This window comes from Capsicum annuum, chromosome 10 (assembly GCF_002878395.1).
Source record: "Capsicum annuum cultivar UCD-10X-F1 chromosome 10, UCD10Xv1.1, whole genome shotgun sequence".
Lineage (NCBI taxonomy): Eukaryota > Viridiplantae > Streptophyta > Magnoliopsida > Solanales > Solanaceae > Capsicum > Capsicum annuum.
Window position 1 is genome coordinate 154,976,828 of NC_061120.1, and position 19,279 is coordinate 154,996,106.

Consider the following 19,279-nt stretch of genomic DNA (forward strand, 5'->3'; position numbering starts at 1 on the left):
AGGTAATTTACATGTGTATGTGATGTATCTAGTACATACTGTGAATTTTATGGTCAATCAACTATATATATTGAATACATTGATATCATATGATTGATTGATCAAGGTAATAATACATTGTTGAAGTTATAATATAATAATGTAAGCTAATAAATTAAACGATAATTCATCAGAGTAAAGATAAAATACGTTGTATTGCAAGGTAATATACTCGTGTATGTGATGCATATAGTACATATTACAAAGTTGATAGTAAATATAATATATATATATATATATATATATATATATATATATATATATATATAAATACGTATCTCTCGTATAGTGATGTATATAGTAGTTAAAAGCTAGCTAACTGAATTCATATATCCAAGTATTTTGAATAATACGTTAACATCATATGATCGAGGTAATAATACACTATTGAAGTTATAATAATGAAGCCAATTAACCAACAATTCATCATATTAATACGTTGTATTAACATAATTGAAATCTCCAACTCAATCTTTTTTTAACCCAATTTCTAATCCCAATTTAACTCATCTTCTCAATTTTAATCTCAACGGTTCATCATATTTGATCAACGGTCAATATTAAATTAATTTTCACTATTTTTTTCTTGAAATTAGGGGTGTGCATCGGTCGGTTCGGTTTGATTTTATATATTATCGATTTGGTTTATCGGTTATCAATTTTTAAATATGTTAAACCAATAATCAAATCAATAAGATATTTTTTATTGGTTTTTGGTTTATCGGGTATTAGTCCTTAACGGTTCGATTTTTGGTTTATCCAATAAGAAAATAAACATAAAATAGAAATAGTAGCAACTAATTAACAAGAAAGAAAATGAAATCTTAATTGCGGCAAAAATCCTACATTATGTGTTTTATTTGACAAGAATCTTCAAGCTTGAATAAGTTTTTGAGAAGGTCTGCGTACACTGTATCCTCCACAGACCTAATTTTTGGGACTAAATTGGTATAATTGTGTTGACACCCAATTTTGACCTCATGATACCCCTCTCATATTGCTATTTTATATAGTAATTTTATGTAACATTAATTCTTACATGCTTAGTTTATTTTAATATCGACGTCTTACTATTTTTCTCATCATTTTCACATTTATTAAATTATTATTTTTCATAATTTATTAATTCAAATTTGACATTTTACATAATTTTTATTAATATTTATTTATCTTTACGTAAATGTGCACACTCACAATTTACAAATGAATTGTCTTTATTATTACTACTATTGATAATTTTATATAACATTAATTTTTACATGCTTAGTTTATTTTTATATCGACGTCTTATTATTTTTCTCATCATTAACATATTTATTAAAATAGCGAGCCTAATTCAATTCAATTCAATTTCTCAATGTGTTTATTTTCTAGTCATCTTGTACACAATTAATGTCAATTTTAACCAAATTGATATTAATTTTATTTTTGACCCCTTTTCAAAGTAATTTTAATATCAGCCGTTGATTAAAATTAATCCAATGACTGAAATCCCATCACCCTTTTATTTCCTTTTAAACAAAATATCAAACCCTAATCCCTTACCAAAAAATCAGCCGCTACTCCTCTCTTTTCTCTCTTCCCTCTCTCTACCTTCTCTCTCTAAACCAACAAAAAACCACTGCCCCCGTCGGCCGCCAACCAGCCGGTGAACTTGCTCCACCAGCGCTGGCGAACCTGCTCTACCAGCCACCAATTGCCGCTCTAGTCGGCTAGCTGGAGAAATCTTCCGATGAAGAAAGTTGCGATGCCAACAACCGCCCGCCACCACTGCTACTACCGACCAAATGTCACTAAGAAAAGTTGGAGTTCTTGACGGATTCTCCGAATCCGTCCCAGGTTTGTTTCTCTGTATAAATTAAATTTCAATTTCAAATGGTTTACTGGATACATGTGTTCAAAGTCCAAATGATATACATCTACAGGATTGATAGCTAAGTTTAAATATCTAATGTTTAAAAATTAATTATTTTTTTTTAATATTTGTTCATAAAATTAATAGATTTTAGAAGTTAAAAGAATTGATTATATTGAGAAGAATAAATTAGTGGAAGATACATACTTATAATTTTTAAAGGTAGAAACGTGACAATTACAGGATTTGACCATCCATTAGAGTAATGCATTCTAATTACTCAAATATACATTTATTGTTGATGCTTGAAATGTGAATTCATGACTTAAAGCGTAATCACTTGAAATGTGAATTCATGACTTGAAATTGGTTTATTGTTGATGCTTGAAATGTGAATTCATGACTTGAAAATGGTTAAGTTTAGTCATTTGAGAAGTGAATTAGAGAGTTGAAAATGGTTAAGTGTAGAATTTTGAAATGTGTACTAGTCACTTGAAAAGTGGATTAGAGAATTGAAAACGGTTTAATGTAGTTCATGAAAGGTGAACTTGTGTCCTGAAATTTGTAAAGCGTAATCACTTGAAATGTGAATTCATGACTTGAAATTGGTTTAGTGTTGACACTTGAAATGTGAATTCATGACTTGAAAATGGTTAAGTTTAATCATTTGAGAAGTGAACTAGAGAGTTGAAAATAGTTAAGTGTAGTGTTTTGAAATGTGTACTAGTCACTTGAAAAGTGGATTAGCGACTTGAAAATGATTTAGCGTAGATCTTGAAAGGTGAACTTGTATTTTAAAATTTGTAAAGTGTAATCACTTGGAAATGAGAATTCATGACTTGAAATTAGTTTAGTGTTGATACTTGAAATGTGAATTCATGACTTAAAAATGTTTAAGTTTAGTCATTTGAGAAGTGAATTAGAAAGTTGAAAATGGTTAAGCGTAGTGTTTTAAAATGTGTACTAGTCACTTGAAAAGTGGATTAGCGACTTGAAAATGGATTAGCATAGTTCTTGAAAGGTGAACTTGTGTTTTGAAATTTGTAAAGTGTAATCACTTGAAAATAAGAATTCATGACTTGAAATTGGTTTAGTGTTGATGCTTGAAATGTGAATTCCTAACTTGAAAATGATTCAATTTAGTCATTTGTGAAGTGAATTAGAGAGTTAAAAATGGTTAAGTATAGTGTTTTGAAATGTGTGCTAGTCACTTGAAAAGTGGATTAGAGACTTGAAAATGGTTTAATGTAGTTATTGAAAGGTGAACGTGTATTTTGAAATTTGTAATGGGTAATCAATTGAAAATGTGAATTTATGACTTGAAATTGGTTTAGTGTTGATACTTGAAATGTGAATTCATGACTTGAAAATGGTTAAGTTTATTCATTTGAAAAGTGAACTAGAGAGTTGAAAATGGTTAAGTGTAGTGTTTTGAAATGTGTACTAGTCACTTGAAAAGTGGGTTAGCGACTTGAAAATGGTTTAGCATAGTTCTTGAAAGGTGAACTTGTGTTTTGAAACTTGTAAAGTGTAATCACTTGAAAATGTGAATTCATGACTTGAAATTGGTTTAGTGTTGATGCTTGAAATGTGAGTGAATGACTTGAAAATGGTTAAGTTTAGTCATTTAAGAAGTGAACTAGAGAGTTGAAAATGGTTAAGTGTAGTATTTTAAAATGTGTACTAGTCACTTGAAAAGTGGATTGGCAACTTGAAAATGGTTTAGCGTAGTTTTTAAAAGGTGAACTTGTGTTTTGAAACTTGTAAAGTGTAATCACTTGAAAATGTGACTTCATGACTTAAAATTGGGTTATTGTTGATGCTTGAAATGTGAATTCTTGACTTGAAAATGGTTAAGTTTAGTCATTTGCGAAGTGAACTAGAGAGTTAAAAATGGTTAAGTGTAGTGTTTTAAAATGTGTTCTAGTCACTTGAAAAGTGGATTAGCGACTTGAAAATGGTTCATCGTAATTCTTGAAAGGTGAACTTGTGTTTTAAAATTTGTAAAGTATAATCACTTGGAAATAAGAATTCATGACTTGAAATTAGTTTAGTGTTGATACTTGAAATGTGAATTCATGACTTAAAAATGGTTAAGTTTAGTCATTTGATAAGTGAATTAGAGAGTTGAAAATGGTTAAGTGTAGTGTTTTAAAATGTGTACTAGTCACTTGAAAAGTGGATTAGCGACTTGAAAATGGATTCGCATAGTTCTTGAAAGGTGAACTTGTGTTTTGAAATTTGTAAAGTGTAATCACTTGAAAATGTGAATTCATGACTTGAAATTGGTCTAGTGTTGATGCTTGAAATATGAATTCCTGACTTGAAAATGCTTCAGTTTAGTCATTTGTGAAGTGAATTAGAGAGTTAAAAATGGTTAAGTATAGTGTTTTTAAATGTGTACTAGTCACTTGAAAAGTGGATTAGAGACTTGAAAATGGTTTAATGTAGTTATTGAAAGGTGAACGTGAGTTTTGAAATTTGTAATGTGTAATCACTTGAAAATGTGAATTTATGACTTGAAATTGGTTTAGTGTTGATACTTGAAATGTGAATTCATGACTTGAAAATGGTTAAGTTTATTCATTTGAAAAGTGAACTAGAGAGTTGAAAATGGTTAAGTGTAGTGTTTTGAAATGTGTACTAGTCACTTGAAAAGTGGGTTAGCGACTTGAAAATGGTTTAGCATAGTTCTTGAAAGGTGAACTTGTGTTTCGAAATTTGTAAAGTGTAATCACTTGAAAATGTGAATTCTTTCATGACTTGAAATTGGTTTAGTGTTTATGCTTAAAATGTGAATTAATGACTTGAAAATGGTTAAGTTTAGTCATTTGAGAAGTGAACTAGAGAGTTGAAAATAGTTAAGTGTAGTGTTTTGAAATGTGGACTAGTCACTTGAAAAGTGGATTGGCAACTTGAAAATGGTTTAGCGTTGTTTTTAAAAGGTGAACTTCTGTTTTGAAACTTGTAAAGTGTAATCACTTGAAAATGTGACGTCATGACTTAAAATTGGGTTATTGTTGATGCTTGAAATGTGAATTCTTGACTTGAAAATGGTTAAGTTTAGTCATTTGCGAAGTGAAATAGAGAGTTAAAAATGGTTAAGTGTAGGGTTTTAAAATGTGTACTAGTCACTTGAAAAGTGGATTAGCGACTTGAAAATGGTTCAGCGTAATTCTTGAAAGGTGAAATTGTGTTTTCAAATTTGTAAAGTTTAATCACTTGGAAATAAGAATTCATGACTTGAAATTAGTTTAGTGTTGATACTTGAAATGTGAATTCATGACTTAAAAATGGTTAAGTTTAGTCATTTGATAAGTGAATTAGAGAGTTGAAAATGGTTAAGTGTAGTGTTTTAAAATGTGTACTTGTCACTTCAAAAGTGGATTAGCGACTTGAAAATGGATTAGCATAGTTCTTGAAAGGTGAACTTGTGTTTTGAAATATTTAAAGTGTAATCACTTGAAAATGTGAATTCATGACTTGAAATTGGTTTAGTGTTGATGCTTGAAATGTGAATTCCTGACTTGAAAATGGTTCAGTTTAGTCATTTGTGAAGTGAATTAGAGAGTTAAAAATGGTTAAGTATAGTGTTTTTAAATGTGTACTAGTCACTTGAAAAGTGGATTAGAGACTTGAAAATGGTTTAATGTAGTTATTGGAAGGTGAACGTGAGTTTTGAAATTTGTAATGTGTAATCACTTGAAAATGTGAATTTTTGACTTGAAATTGGTTTAGTGTTGATACTTGAAATGTGAATTCATGACTTGAAAATGGTTAAGTTTATTCATTTAAAAAGTGTATAGAGAGTTGAAAATGGTTAAGTGTAGTATTTTGAAATGTGTACTAGTCACTTGAAAAGTGGATTAGCGACTTGAAAGTGGTTTAGCATAGTTCTTGAAAGGTGAACTTGTGTTTTGAAACTTGTAAAGTGTAATCACTTGAAAATGTGAATTCAAGACTTGAAATTGGTTTAGTGTTGATGCTTGAAATGTGAATTAATGACTTGAAAATGGTTAAGTTTAGTGATTTGAGAAGTGACTAGAGAGTTGAAAATGGTTAAGTGTAGTGTTTTGAAATGTGTACTAGTCACTTGAAAAGTGGATTGGCAACTTGAAAATGGTTTAGCGTAGGTCTTTTAAGGGGAACTTGTGTTTTGAAACTTGTAAAGTGTAATCACTTGAAAATGTGACTTCATGACTTTAAATTGGGTTATTGTGGATGCTTGAAATGTGAATTCATGACTTGAAAATGGTGAAGTTTAGTCATTTGAGAAGTGAACTAGAGAGTTGAAAATGGTTAAGTGTAGTGTTTTGAAATGTGTACTAGTCACTTGAAAAGTGGATTAGCGACTTGAAAATGGTTTACTGTAGTTCTTGAAAGGTGAACTTGTGTTTTAGAATTTGTAAAGTGTAATCACTTGAAAATGAGAATTCATGACTTGAAATTAGTTTAGTGTTGATACTTGAAATGTGAATTCATGACTTAAAAATGGTTTAGTCATTTGATAAGTGAATTAGAGAGTTGAAAATAGTTAAATATAGTGTTTTGAAATGTGTACTTGTCACTTCAAAAATGGACTAGAGACTTGAAAATGGTTTAATGTAGTTCTTGAAAGGTGAACTTTTGTTTTGAAATTTTTAATGTGTAATCAATTGAAAATATGAATTCAAGACTTGAAATTGGTTTAGTGTTGATGCTTGAAATGTGAATTCATGACTTGAAAATGGTTAAGTTTAGTCATTTGAGAAATGAATTAGATATTTGAAAATTGTTAAGTGTAGTGTTTTGAAAAGTGTACTAGTCACTTGAAAAGTGGATTAGAGACTTGAACATGGTTTAATGTAATGCTTGAAAGGTGAACTGGTGTTTTGAAATTTATAATGTATAATCACTTGAAAATGTGAATTTATGACTTGAAATTGGTTTATTGTTGATACTTGAAATGTGAATTCATGACTTGAAAATGGTTAAGTTTATTCATTTGAAAAGTGAACTAGAGAGTTGAAAATGGTTAAGTGTAGTGTTTTGAAATGTGTACTACTCACTTGAAAAGTGGATTAGCGACTTGAAAATGGTTTAGCGTAGTTCTTGAAAGGTGAACTTGTGTTTAGAAACTTGTAAAGTGTAATCACTTGAAAATTTGATTTCATGACTTGAAATTGATTTAGTGTTTATGTTTGAAATATGAATTCATGACTTGAAAATGGTTAAGTTTAGTCATTTGAGAAGTGAATTAGAGAGTTCAAAATGGTTAAGTTTATTGTTTTGAAATGTGTACTTGTCACTTGAAAAGTGGATTAGAGACTTGAAAATGCTGTAATGTAGTTCTTGAAAGGTGAACTTGTGTTTTGAAATTTGTAAAGTGTAATCACTTTAAAATGTGAATTCATGACTTGAAATTGGTTTAGTGTTGATACTTGAAATGTGAATTCATGACTTGAAAATGGTTAAGTTTATTCATTTGATAAGTGAATTAGAGAGTTGAAAATTGTTAGGTGTAGTGTTTTGAAATGTGTACTAGTCACTTGAAAAGTGGATTAGCGACTTGAAAATGGTTTCGCGTAGTTCTTGAAAGGTGAACTTGTGTTTTGTAATTTGTAAAGTGTAATCACTTGAAAATATGAATTCATGACTTGAAATTGGTTTAGTGTTGATACTTGAAATGTGAATTCATGATTTGAAAATGATTAAGTTTAGTCATTTGAGAAGTGAATTAGAGAGTTGAAAATGGTTAAGTGTAGTATTTTTAAATGTGTATTAGTCACTTAAAAAGTGGATTAGAGACTTGAAACTGGTTTAATAAATAGTTCTTGAAAGGTGAACTTGTCTTTTGAAATTGTAAAGTGTAATCACTTGAAAATGTGAATTCATGAGTTTAAATTGGTTTAGCGTTGTAACTTGAACTGTCAACTCATGACTTGAAAATGGTTTGCCTTGTCACTTGAAATTAATGCAGATTTGATTGGTCTAGTTCCTGGATATACGGACATACTTGGTAGTGTGTTCATCGAGCCTGATGGATCTTCGTAAGTTTATTTTTCAATTGATAGGTTTATTTTTTTTATTAATAAAATATTCAAGCTTACATACTTATTATGTTATTTACAGGTGGTATCCCATGTCAAAAGAAGTTAATGAGGCTGTAAGGGAGAGCATTATGAGACTTTTTACATATCCTTGGCACGAGTGGTCGGACATTCCAATAGTTTCTAAATAAGCGATGTTTGAAGTTTTCAAGGTATATTAGATTTAATTATTATTTAATATAAATATATATATATAATATATATATATATATATATATATATGATATATATTATGTAGTTAGCTTTAATATACGATGGACATCGTCGTATTTTTGAATTTTTTTTATAATAAAACGACGATGTCCATCATTTTTTGTTTATTATGTGTTCTTCACATGATGTACAAAAAATGATGCACAATGTCGCTTTTTGTTCATCATGTGTTCTTCACTGAAGAACAAAAAGCGACGCACAACGTCGTTTTTTTAAAAAATAGCTAATTTTTTTCCCAAAAGCGACATTGTATGTCGTAATAAAAGCGACACAGACCGTCGTTTTAAAATGACAACACCCCTTATTAAGATGGAAAAAAAGCGACAGCTTTCTGTTATTTTTGGCCAAAAAGCGACGTTCGCCATCACTTTTGGCCATCGCTTTTTGAACTTTTTTTAGTAGTGTGCCTTAAAGATTGGTAGGCACTATCTTTATGGGGTTCATATTGATGTGTTTATGGATCATAAGAGCATACAGTATGTGTTCACGCAGAAAGATCTAAATTTTCGTCAGTGAAGGTGGCTTGAGTTGCTAAAAGATTATGATATGCGTGTGTTGTATCACCTGGGCAAGGCCAATATTTTGGCGGATGCCCTTAGTAGACTGCCTATGGGTAGTGTTGCCCATGTTAAGGACGATAAGAAGGAGTTAGTCTGTTAGGTTCATCAACTTTCTATGTTAGGAGTTCGGTTGGTAGATTAACTGAAGGTAGTATATGGGTTCGAGATGGTTTGGAATCTTCATTGGTTGCTGAAGTGAAAGAAAAATAAGATAGGGATCCTAGTTTGGTTAAGTTGAAGGAGAAATATAGAGATTAGAAGGTGGAGGTTTTATCCCAAGAGGGAGATGGTGTGCTTTATTGTTAGGGTAGGTTATGTGTTCCGTGTGTTGATAGTTTGAGAAAGCGAATCTTAGCAGAAGTACATGGTATGCGGTACTCTATTCATCCTGGAACCACTAAGATTTACCATAATTTACGGGAAATCTATTGGTGGAATGGTATGAAGAAGTATATTATAGAGTTAATGGCTAAGTGTTCAAACTGTCAGTAGGTTAAAGTTGAGGACCAAAAGCCTAGTGGTACATTGCAGGAGTTTAGCATCCCCACTTAGAAGTGGGAAGTAGTGAACACAAATTTTGTAATAGGTTTTCCTCGTACGCGTTGTCAGCGCAATTCGATATTGGTCATTGTGGATAGAAAGACCAAATCAGCTCAGTTCTTGCTAGTTCATACTCTTTATTCAACTGAGGATTATGCTAGACTCTATATTAGAGAGTTGTTTAAATTGCACAAGATTCTATTGTCTATCATTTCAGATAGAGGTACTCATTTTACCTCTCACTTTTGGAAGGCATTTCAGAAGGGTCTTAATACCCAAGTTCATCTCAGTACAACTTTTCATCTTCAGACAGATAGTCAAGCAGAACGGACCATTCAAACTTTAAAGGACATGTTGAAGGCCCATGTTATTGACTTTAAAGGTAGTTGGGATGACCACTTACCTTTGATTGAGTTTGCTTACAACAATAGTTATCACTGCAGAATTTGGATAGCTCCATTTGAGGCTCAAGGAGACGTAGATCTCCAATTGGTTGGTTTGTAGCAGGCGAGGCTACTTTGATAGGGCCAAAGTCTGTGTTTGAGGTGATGGAGAAAGTTCAGTTAATTTGAGAGAGGCTGAAGACAGCCTAAAGCCGTCAGAAATCTTATATAGACATGAGGAGAAGGGATCTTGAGTTTAAGGTTAGTGACTTGTTCTATTTGAAGATTTCACCTATGAAGGGAGTGAAGAGATTTAAAAAGAAGGGGAAACTCAGTCCCCGCTATGTTGGCCCGTAAAGAATCTTGAACCATTTTGGGAAGGTAGCTTATGAGCTTAAGTTTCCTGCAGATTTGGCATTAGTGCATCCGGTATTCAATGTTTCTTTGTTAAAGAAATGCATTGGTGATTCAGTTTCTGATGTTCCCTTAGAAAGTGTGAAAGTTAAGGATAACCTTTCCTACTAAGAAGTCTCAGTTGAGATCCTTGATCGTCATATTTGTAGGCTAAGGAATATAGACCAAAAAGATGAATAATTTGCTTGATTTAATCAATAAGTTTACTTGGCACCTGCAGACTTCGAATCCTGAATCCGCCTCTGCTTCTAATGTTATTTCATCGCGCCGACCCATGAGAAACCCTAAATGCACAACACTTGATAAACCACGCCTTGGTTTAGGACACACTATATATTCTTCTACACCATTATTTTCCCAATCAAGTGATAACAAAAGAGTAAAGGGAGATTAGTTTTATCCTTATCGCGATGATGAGCGATGGAGGAAGTCATGAAATAATAAGAGGATATTAGAGAAAACCAGCATTTGCAAACAGATTTGAATTGAATAGCTTGTTTGCTACTTGGTAGCCTTATGAGGATTTCATTAAGGAGTTCGTTTGGTAGATTGTTGAAAAGAGTTAGAGAACCTTTCTTGCGAGGAACTCGAGTGCTTGATTTTCTAGTTGCCATTGATAATATTGTAGTTCCATCTACGTTGGTTGATATATACTAGAATATAGTGGCAGCTAATTCCCTATTCTACTTGAAAAAGGAAAGGGTGTGTATGTCTGCAAATGGGATTAATATTAAAATGGATTCTCTTTTCTTCGTTTTTTGAAAAAATCAGAAAAATCCACAGTGGCTATCTTTTGAATTTGTATTGGGTAAATTTTACCTTATATACTAGCACTAAAATCACATGAAAGATGTGAATCGCAGATAAGTCATATGCAACAAGTCGATAACCACACAGGAGATATGAATCGCACTAGGTAAACTTTGTGCGTTGAGCTCGACTGAGTAGGATAATATCGCGCAAACCACATAGAATATATGAACCGCATTAGGTAAACTTTGTATGAGTAACTCAACATAATGCAGAGAGATGAATTGCACTAGACAAGTTTCATGCTATAAACTCCACAAACTCCACAGAGAAAGGATCAGGTTACAGAAGTTAATTCACTGATATCCTTAAAATACTAAACTCGTTGCACCAACTCAACTGACTAAGAAAGAACCAGGTGAAATTTGATCTATGATTTTCTTTATGAAATATTGTTTCTACACCAATTCAGTCACCCGGGCGTCTTGTTTTTTTTTTTTCTTTCTGTGTTTGATTATAACAGAAAGGCAGTTTAAAAGACAAGTAAGGTGTTAGCGGCTTCTTTTTCTTCTTTTTCCTTTTTTTTTTTGGGTGAATTGGATAGTAACATTCTAAGGCCTCATCTGCTTGCACTTAATAGAGTCAAATCATTAAGTTCATTTTATTTTTTATCAAGATTTTAGCTCTTAATAGGTCTTAATCATTTAGATCTGAAACCAAGTCTTAATATCATTAAGTGATATTCTTGTGTTAATAATATTCACCACCATTCTATCCACAATTAACAGTAAACATTACATCATCTGCCATCACCACCACACACCACTATCAACCACCACCACCAATCACTTCTACCATCATAGCCACCATTGACAACCAATATTACTATCAACCACTACTGTCAGCCGCTACAAAATCTACCACATTGATTATTCTAATTATATCCACTGCCCACGCTAACACCAATTCTAATGCCACCACCATCATCAACCATTACCAACCAACTCATCTATCACAACTAGCACCCACCACTAACTACCACTAATACATCAACAACCTCCACCACCATTGTCACCAGTATCGCCATCTCTATCATCATTTCAGCCACTATCATCACCATAATCTATCTCTGCTAACAGTCATCCACAGTATCACAACTAACAGTGTCTCCAACAATCATGCATTCGTTTTTCAGTCATCATAATCAACACCTCCAGGAACTAACATCAACCAATTTCACATCACATCCACCACCACCACTACCAATCGACACTGTCATAACAATCACTACAATATCAACCATCTCTACCATCACAATTATCAACACAAAAATTATTAGTCACTAACATCAATCATTCCTATCACCACCAGTACAAATCATCTCCACTATCACTAACAAACATAAATATTTTTTTCAATGAAATAATAATTTTATTGTATTAAATTAAATATTTTTTGATATATAATTATTTTTTATTTGAACTATATTTTTTAATTATATATACAAATAAATAAATTTTGCACATTCAACTGTTGAAAAACAAACAGTCTTAATCAATCAATTTTTAGATCTAGAAACAACATCTTAACCATTCAGATGTCCATTCAGATTCAGACATCTGGATCTTAATAAAAACTCTCTCTATTTTCAAATAAATAAATATTTAGCATTTTCTTTTATAACTTAAAATGAATGAATGTTTTAAAATTCAAAATTACACTAATTTATTTTTTCTAAAATTATCCTCTCTTTTATAAATTATTTTTACTTATCTATATGCGTTAAGGGAATTACAAGATCATCTACAGGAATTTTCTCCCAAATAATTATAGTATAACTAATCCAAACATAATTTGTCTTCAAACCAAACAACTCCTCAACACATTTGACGCTAAAACAAGTTACACAAGGGTTATAATGCACGGATTAATTAGGTAGAAATTAGTTATACAACGATTAGTAACACAAAGATTATTTCTTGTTAGGTGTTTGGTTGATTGCACTTAAATTTGATAAACAAAATATCACTTAAAATATGCATTTACTTTTTTAGACTATTAATTAATTAGTTTCCAATTATATCCTTGAATGCTTGACCTTCATTGATTTCTAGCTAGGAAAAATATAAAAATTAGTTTTGTCCTACTCTATCCATGTATAAGTTATTCCTCAATTAGTTATTCCATGTCACTGATGATAGAAAATAATTCACCAATTGGATTATTAAGATATACAAGGATTACTTTGTACATGATTCAAAGTACAACCAAATATTGGATAAAATTATACTACTAAATTGTATAATGTAATTATTTCCTCATAAATCATACCAAACAGACCCCTAAAAAGTGTTCAAAATTTTATGGTATTAGCTTTAAGGGAGCATGCTTCATTTGCAATTTTTTGGCTATCAAAGATTTTTACTTAAGACAGTCTATTTGAAGCAATGCAAGTTTTTAAAAAATAAAAATAGAATTAAAAAATAAAGTGCATCTTCTTTGCAACACATACTCTAGCTATGTGCATTAATTCAGAACATAAAGGGACTGAAAAACTAACAAGGAGTCCGGCACATTGGAAAAACCCTGACTGAGCTGAGCAGAGTACCACACATTTACTTCATTGCTAGTTGCAGTTCAATGTACCTATAGAAGGAACCCCATCTTTGCAGTGTTACAAACAGAATCAGCTGCATTCTGCTCTATGAAGTTCACAAATATTTCAAGTTAGAATGCATTTCTCTTTACATGTTTCCTCACTTTTTCTTTTAATTTTTTCGGTATTTTCCTCCAATTACTATTTTGATTTCTAGTTCTTTTCCTGTAAGATTTTATCGCTGCCATGTATAACGGTCATTGGTGGAAGTCCCATCTGAATTCCTTTTACATGAAAGAACGTGGATCATCACATGAATTAGTACTGGCCCAGTGTGCACCTTAAAAGAATTTACGCAGAAGTGAGTCAGTGATCGATTTTCCAAAATAATGATCCTGAAGAAGCCAATGTTGTTATCTGCTCTTTTACGTTGATTGTTGTTCATTAGATCGTTGCCGTGCTTTAGAATAAAGCTCAAGTGTATCTGCATGGTTAGAGTCAAGACACAGGGCGGCTTCACAATCTCGGATGGTAGATGTGGGCTCACTCATCGAGTCATGAAAAGCTGCTCGAAGATGGAGCAGGTGTATGTCGGGCTTGAAAGCTATGACTTTTGTTAGCTCCGAAATGGCCTCAGATTCCTTATGGTCATCCATTAGAACTGAAAATTCATTACAATCTTCTGATATTAGTTCTCTAGTGTATATCTTGCATCTTCATAGACATACAAATATGAGACTATGCACTGCAATATGTTTGGCAACCAAGAAAAAGTGACCATATCTTAAGACATTAGTCCAATTTTCAAGTAAAACAGCCGAGTGACTTTAGTCGCTTCTCCCATAAGAAACTGACATGAAACTGAAGCTATGTCCTAGTTGAAGATATTGTTTGATTTTGTTGGACTCCACAGGCATAGATGCACTCTAATCCTGTTGTTGAAAATTAAAGAGTACAAAACAAGACATTCGCTCAATCAATTACATGTATTCTGGAACAGCAAACCTGCTGAGCCACACGAAAAGCAGTTTTCTTATACACAGTACTTTTAACAAAAATTTCCAAACACGATCCAACTTAGAAACTCTTGAGATGTAATCACTGCTCCATATATTGGATATTTCTAAGAAAAAGAGCTTCTTTCAAACTAAAATCTTTCATTGAGCTTCTGAACTACAAACTAATGTCACGATTCCTTTTGCTAGAAGCAAAATTTCTTCTCCGCCACCAAATATGTCCACTCTGTGGCACGGAGACTAGGTTGGGCTAGACAGGTTCGTTTTAAATTAAACAACAATGACAGTGCACAAAACAGTGAATAGCCCACACATGAAAACTCATTTACTAGCATGCACGAAACAGTTATATGTCATTGCATTGGACAAAAGCAACTGGACGGACCACCTAGGGCCACAATCAAAAAGAACTCCACCCCGCTACATATGGCATGAAAAGATGCAACTTACCCGCTGCTCTGTATCTGTATGGATATGTCCTGAGGGGATCTAACTTTGTCGCCATTCTAAGATCATTTTTTGCCATTTCACGATCACAGTATTCAGAACGCTTCTCATAAGCTGAAGCATTGTAGCTTGCCTTCTCAATCAACTTTGTCATCTCATCATATGCAGATTTCCTCTGATTTTTGAGATGGTAAACACGTGCCAGGCCCTGATGGGCTCGTGTATGCTTAATATTCAAGGCATTCATGTAGCAATCAATTGCATTGTCTAGATTATCAACATCTACATAGATACTTGCCAGATTACTCAGAGCCTGCAGAAGTATGTAACTTTTCGAGTGAATAATGTTGTGCATTAGACGTCATATATTTTTATATTCCTGAAAGGAGTACTGACCTGGCCTTTCCTAAGACCATCTGACGGGCATCTAAGAGCTTCCTCAAGCAGTTTAATTACATACAATGATGCCTCAGAATCTGAATTGGTTTCTGATAAAACATATGCTTTTAGGAAATAGGCTTCAAATGATCTCTGGATTGAGATGGACTCTTCAGCTTTAGAAATAGCTTCTTCACGATAACCTGTATCATATAATATCCATCCTTCATAGACTAGCCTTTCATGCTCAGATGTAGCTTGGTTTCGGGCTTCTCTCAGACTACGCATTGCAGCTCTGTGGCTGTTCAGCCTGTAATAAAACTGCAATCAGACTTATGGAAGTCATGAGAACATTACTCTAAACACCTACCAGGTATTCAATTCGAGCTCCTCATGCATGAGAAGACAACTGCCTAATGCAAAGTTGTTATGATGAAATGAGAGTTATGATTAAGAAAAATGTTTTAGCATAGAGAACTGGGCATCGTACTTTGATATCGTCCAGAGAGTTTTCAAATAGCCAAACAAAAAGTATTTCATTTAGTCAAAAAGGAAAAAGACAAAATAAATGTTTTGATTAATAAGTTGATGTAAATGTTAAGAGCTTCTAGATTCTTAAAGTGGCTCAATGGAGACAGCCAACAATGTAACATGCAGCTGATCAGAAATGATTGCCAATGACAAAAAAAAAACTAAATATATACTTATATCGTACCGTAAAAGAAGGAGAGATTGCCTGAACAGTAAGAGACTCTTCCCAGGGTCATTCGCCAGCATGTGGCGAACAACAGCTAAGGAGCCAATATCATCTACAGAGGACCATCGGTCATATAGCTGCATCCAGCAATCAGCCTGACTGTGCTGTTGAACAGTATGACGTAGCAGCTCCACCAATTTATCACCTTGCAATTTCCCGTGGAACATCACGTACTGGGGATCCAAAGTCAACAGTGCTCTGACATCCCTTAAGGCTCCTTCATAGTCCTCCAGGGCGATTAAGAACCAAGCACGAAGCTCAAGGCAGTCGGGTGATATCTTGAAACCAATTACCTTGTTGATCTCAGAAATGGCTGCGTCAATTCTGTTCTCCTCAACCATTGAAACAGCTCTGTATTTGTATGGATAAGAAAGGGTTGGATCCAATTCAGTAGCGGTACTCAGGTCCATCATCTTTTCATTGCCATGGCAATACAGGGATCGCTCCTGATACATCCACCCCGAAGGTGTATAATCAGATATGATGGAGTTCATCAACTTATATGCCTTGTACACATGGCCGCGTTTGTAATTAGCTCTTGCAATGCCAGCTAAGGAATAAACATGGCCAGCTTCAACAGCTGCCTCAAAACATCTCTGAGCATCTTTATACTCTTTTCTTTCAAGCATCACACAGCCTAGCTGGTGGAATGCCAGCTGTTTCTGCCAGCCTACGCTTGATAATTCTCCGAGTCTTTCCAACAGCATTACAGTCGTGTTTGATTTCATATCCTCCTCCATAGCTGATTGGGCCAGAAAATAGTACAGCAAGAAAGAAGCATGCCCTGCAGAAGATAATCTGTCCTTACCTTCTGAACTGCAGAAGAGCCTTGACACATTGGGATTGTGCATAGAATTTGGAAGTTCCCTCAATAGTACCTGCAAGCAAGCTGCCACCAGAACATAGGCAGTCTCCTCCAGCCCATATTCAATAAGTAACATAGCGCTATCCATATCAGAAACCAACGACGCTAAATAAGCATCACAAGCAAACTTCATTTCATTGCAACAGAACTTGTTGGCCAATGAAAGAAGCTCTAAGACAGTGTCTGGATCAAAAGATTCCATACTTTTTGTTCTGCTGAACGTCTCAGCTGCTTTCATCCCCTTTGCAGATATCCCATTTTGTGAAAAATTTATTTTCTCCCTTCGCGACTCCATGAAGCCATCATACAGCATCGCTTCAAATGGCCTCGAAAGTGAGGCCATATTAAATCTCCTACACCTTACCTCGTCATCCCCAATACAAAATGACATATCATAATCATCCTCATGACCATGAGTAATCGATGTCGAGCATTCCTCATCTCCAGCAAAATCTTCAGTATCGTCATCTTGTATAGGTTTTTGGTGACATGTACAAGGATCAGTAGCTGATTCAGGATTATACCCTGGCACCAAAGAACTCTTCGGGCATTCAATACTTCGCCCACAACAATCCATGGCAGATACACCAAGCAGCTCATCCTCTCTTCTATCAAACCTCAACCACGCCGAAAGCACAACCTTAGAATGAACATCAACAGCCTGTTTTCTGGCTGACTTAAGACACTTCTTAAATAATTTAGGATCTGATAACCCCCTAAATATAGCACATTGCTCGAGATACATCCTTGATATCTCAAACTGAGGACAACTGTCCATCCTACGATAAACATCAGCTAGTGTCTCCACAAAATTGACAGATTTCAAATAACATTCAATCTGAGGTTCAATAAAATCAGTTTGAGGAAGGCCATAACTCGCTAAGGCTTCAGCTAAAACAGCAGATTTCACATTACCTTTTGGTTGCAAATCTTGGTAATGCCTGTTAGACTTTGATCTAACAGAATTCACCCTCTCTTGAAGATGTTGCAGAAATTTCTCGCCAACAGTTCCTCCACCCCCGCCCCCACCATAACCATTCGTTGTGGCTTTCCCAGATGGATTAAAAGCATAAACTTGCGGTCCTTTACACCCGTCCATCATATTCAAACTGCGAATCGTTGCAAAAATGTTATGCTGCATGTTCCCTCAACAATAGGTTACTCAAAAACAAAAAGGCAGACAAAAACATTAAAAGAAAAAAACAAGAAAACTACCTGCAAACACCACCGTTGAGAGTTGAAACAAAAGAAAAATAAGAGCAAAACAATGGTGCTGCAGGTTGTTTTGAGCTTTAACAATTATAGGTCTATATTATTATTATTATTATTATTATTATGCCAATATTTTACATTTTCTCTTGGAAGAAGAAAGAAAAGGAAAAAGGGGACATTGATGGGTTGAGTTTTCTCTTCGTTTACTCGAAGAACAAATGTAGATTGATGATGAAGGAATAATACTGGCCATTGAAATGGCCATGCATAGTGTAAACCACTCACTCTTTATTCTAGATATACAAATATTTACACTTACGCGTGTATGTTGATTTTTTCTTTCTTTTTCTATGCTTTGTTTACCAATAGAAATGGAATGGATGTGTGTTCAAATCCGTTAAAGGAGGAGAGCCCATGAAAGAAGTCACGTTGCGCCTTCTTTCTTCCTGACATACATTCAGGTATGAAAGTGTCAACTTGTAATTTGTAAAAGGTCAACACCTGATATTTATGGCTTGTTTGATCAAGCTTATTTTTTTTTTTCAAAAGTATTTATTTTTTATTAAAATGCTTATTTTATAAAATTGACTTGTTTGGCTAAGTTTTTGGGGGGAAACTAAGTACTTTGGGGAATAGCAGAAGCAGTTATTTAGAAGCTAAAATAATAGCTTTTCCCCGAAAATATTTTTTTAAAAATAATTTTTTAAAAACACTTTTACAAGTTTGACTAAACACTAACTGTTGCTCAAAAGTATTATTTTTAAATATATTGGCCAAATACAAACTGTTTCTCATCAAAAGTAATTTTTTGTAAAACTCTTTTGAAAAAAACACTTTTCAAAATAAGTTAATGTTAGAAGTTTGGCCAAACTGGCTATTAATATAGCTTGAAAAAGTAAAACTTTGAAACTCGTTTTTACTAAATATATGTAAAAATTGGTTAAATTTTTGGGCAATTTTCATAAATCCTAACTGTTTGTTACCTAATTACATCCTATTACTGTTCATTTCAAAATTATATAAAATCTCAGATTTTGAACTGGCCAAATACATTACTTCGGATCATGATACATTACTTAGAGTCACGATATATTACTTAGACAATGTTGCAATATATTACTTAGGATCGCAAAACATTATTTAATTGGTCCCGTGATGTATCTTC

At 33.4% G+C, this 19,279-nt stretch overlaps 2 protein-coding genes across 3 annotated transcripts in view; one reads left to right on the top strand and one right to left on the bottom strand.

Annotated features, from left to right (window-relative positions):
* Window positions 1-14,160, top strand: part of LOC107852437 — a 31,122-nt gene extending 16,962 nt beyond the window's left edge. The window contains exons 7-9 of the mRNA XM_047398225.1: window positions 7,854-7,923; window positions 8,006-8,135; window positions 13,672-14,160. Coding sequence (XP_047254181.1) covers window positions 7,854-7,923; window positions 8,006-8,114 — 179 coding nt within the window. The 3' untranslated portion in view covers window positions 8,115-8,135; window positions 13,672-14,160. The remainder of the gene's footprint in view (window positions 1-7,853; window positions 7,924-8,005; window positions 8,136-13,671) is intronic.
* LOC107852447 (ethylene-overproduction protein 1) lies at window positions 13,419-18,441 on the bottom strand. 2 transcript variants are annotated; one of them, XM_016697474.2, is made up of 5 exons: window positions 18,118-18,441; window positions 15,996-18,011; window positions 15,299-15,590; window positions 14,906-15,215; window positions 13,419-14,100 (listed from the first exon to the last, which is right to left on the bottom strand). In XM_016697474.2, the coding sequence occupies exons 2-5, from the start codon at window positions 18,002-18,004 to the stop codon at window positions 13,865-13,867; spliced, it is 2,847 nt and encodes a 948-aa protein (XP_016552960.2). In that variant the 5' UTR covers window positions 18,005-18,011; window positions 18,118-18,441; the 3' UTR covers window positions 13,419-13,864. The 2 variants fall into 2 exon arrangements, with proteins under 2 accessions (XP_016552960.2, XP_016552959.2); XM_016697473.2 differs by having other exon boundaries at window positions 15,996-18,441.
* Between the last annotated feature and the right edge of the window lie 838 nt (window positions 18,442-19,279).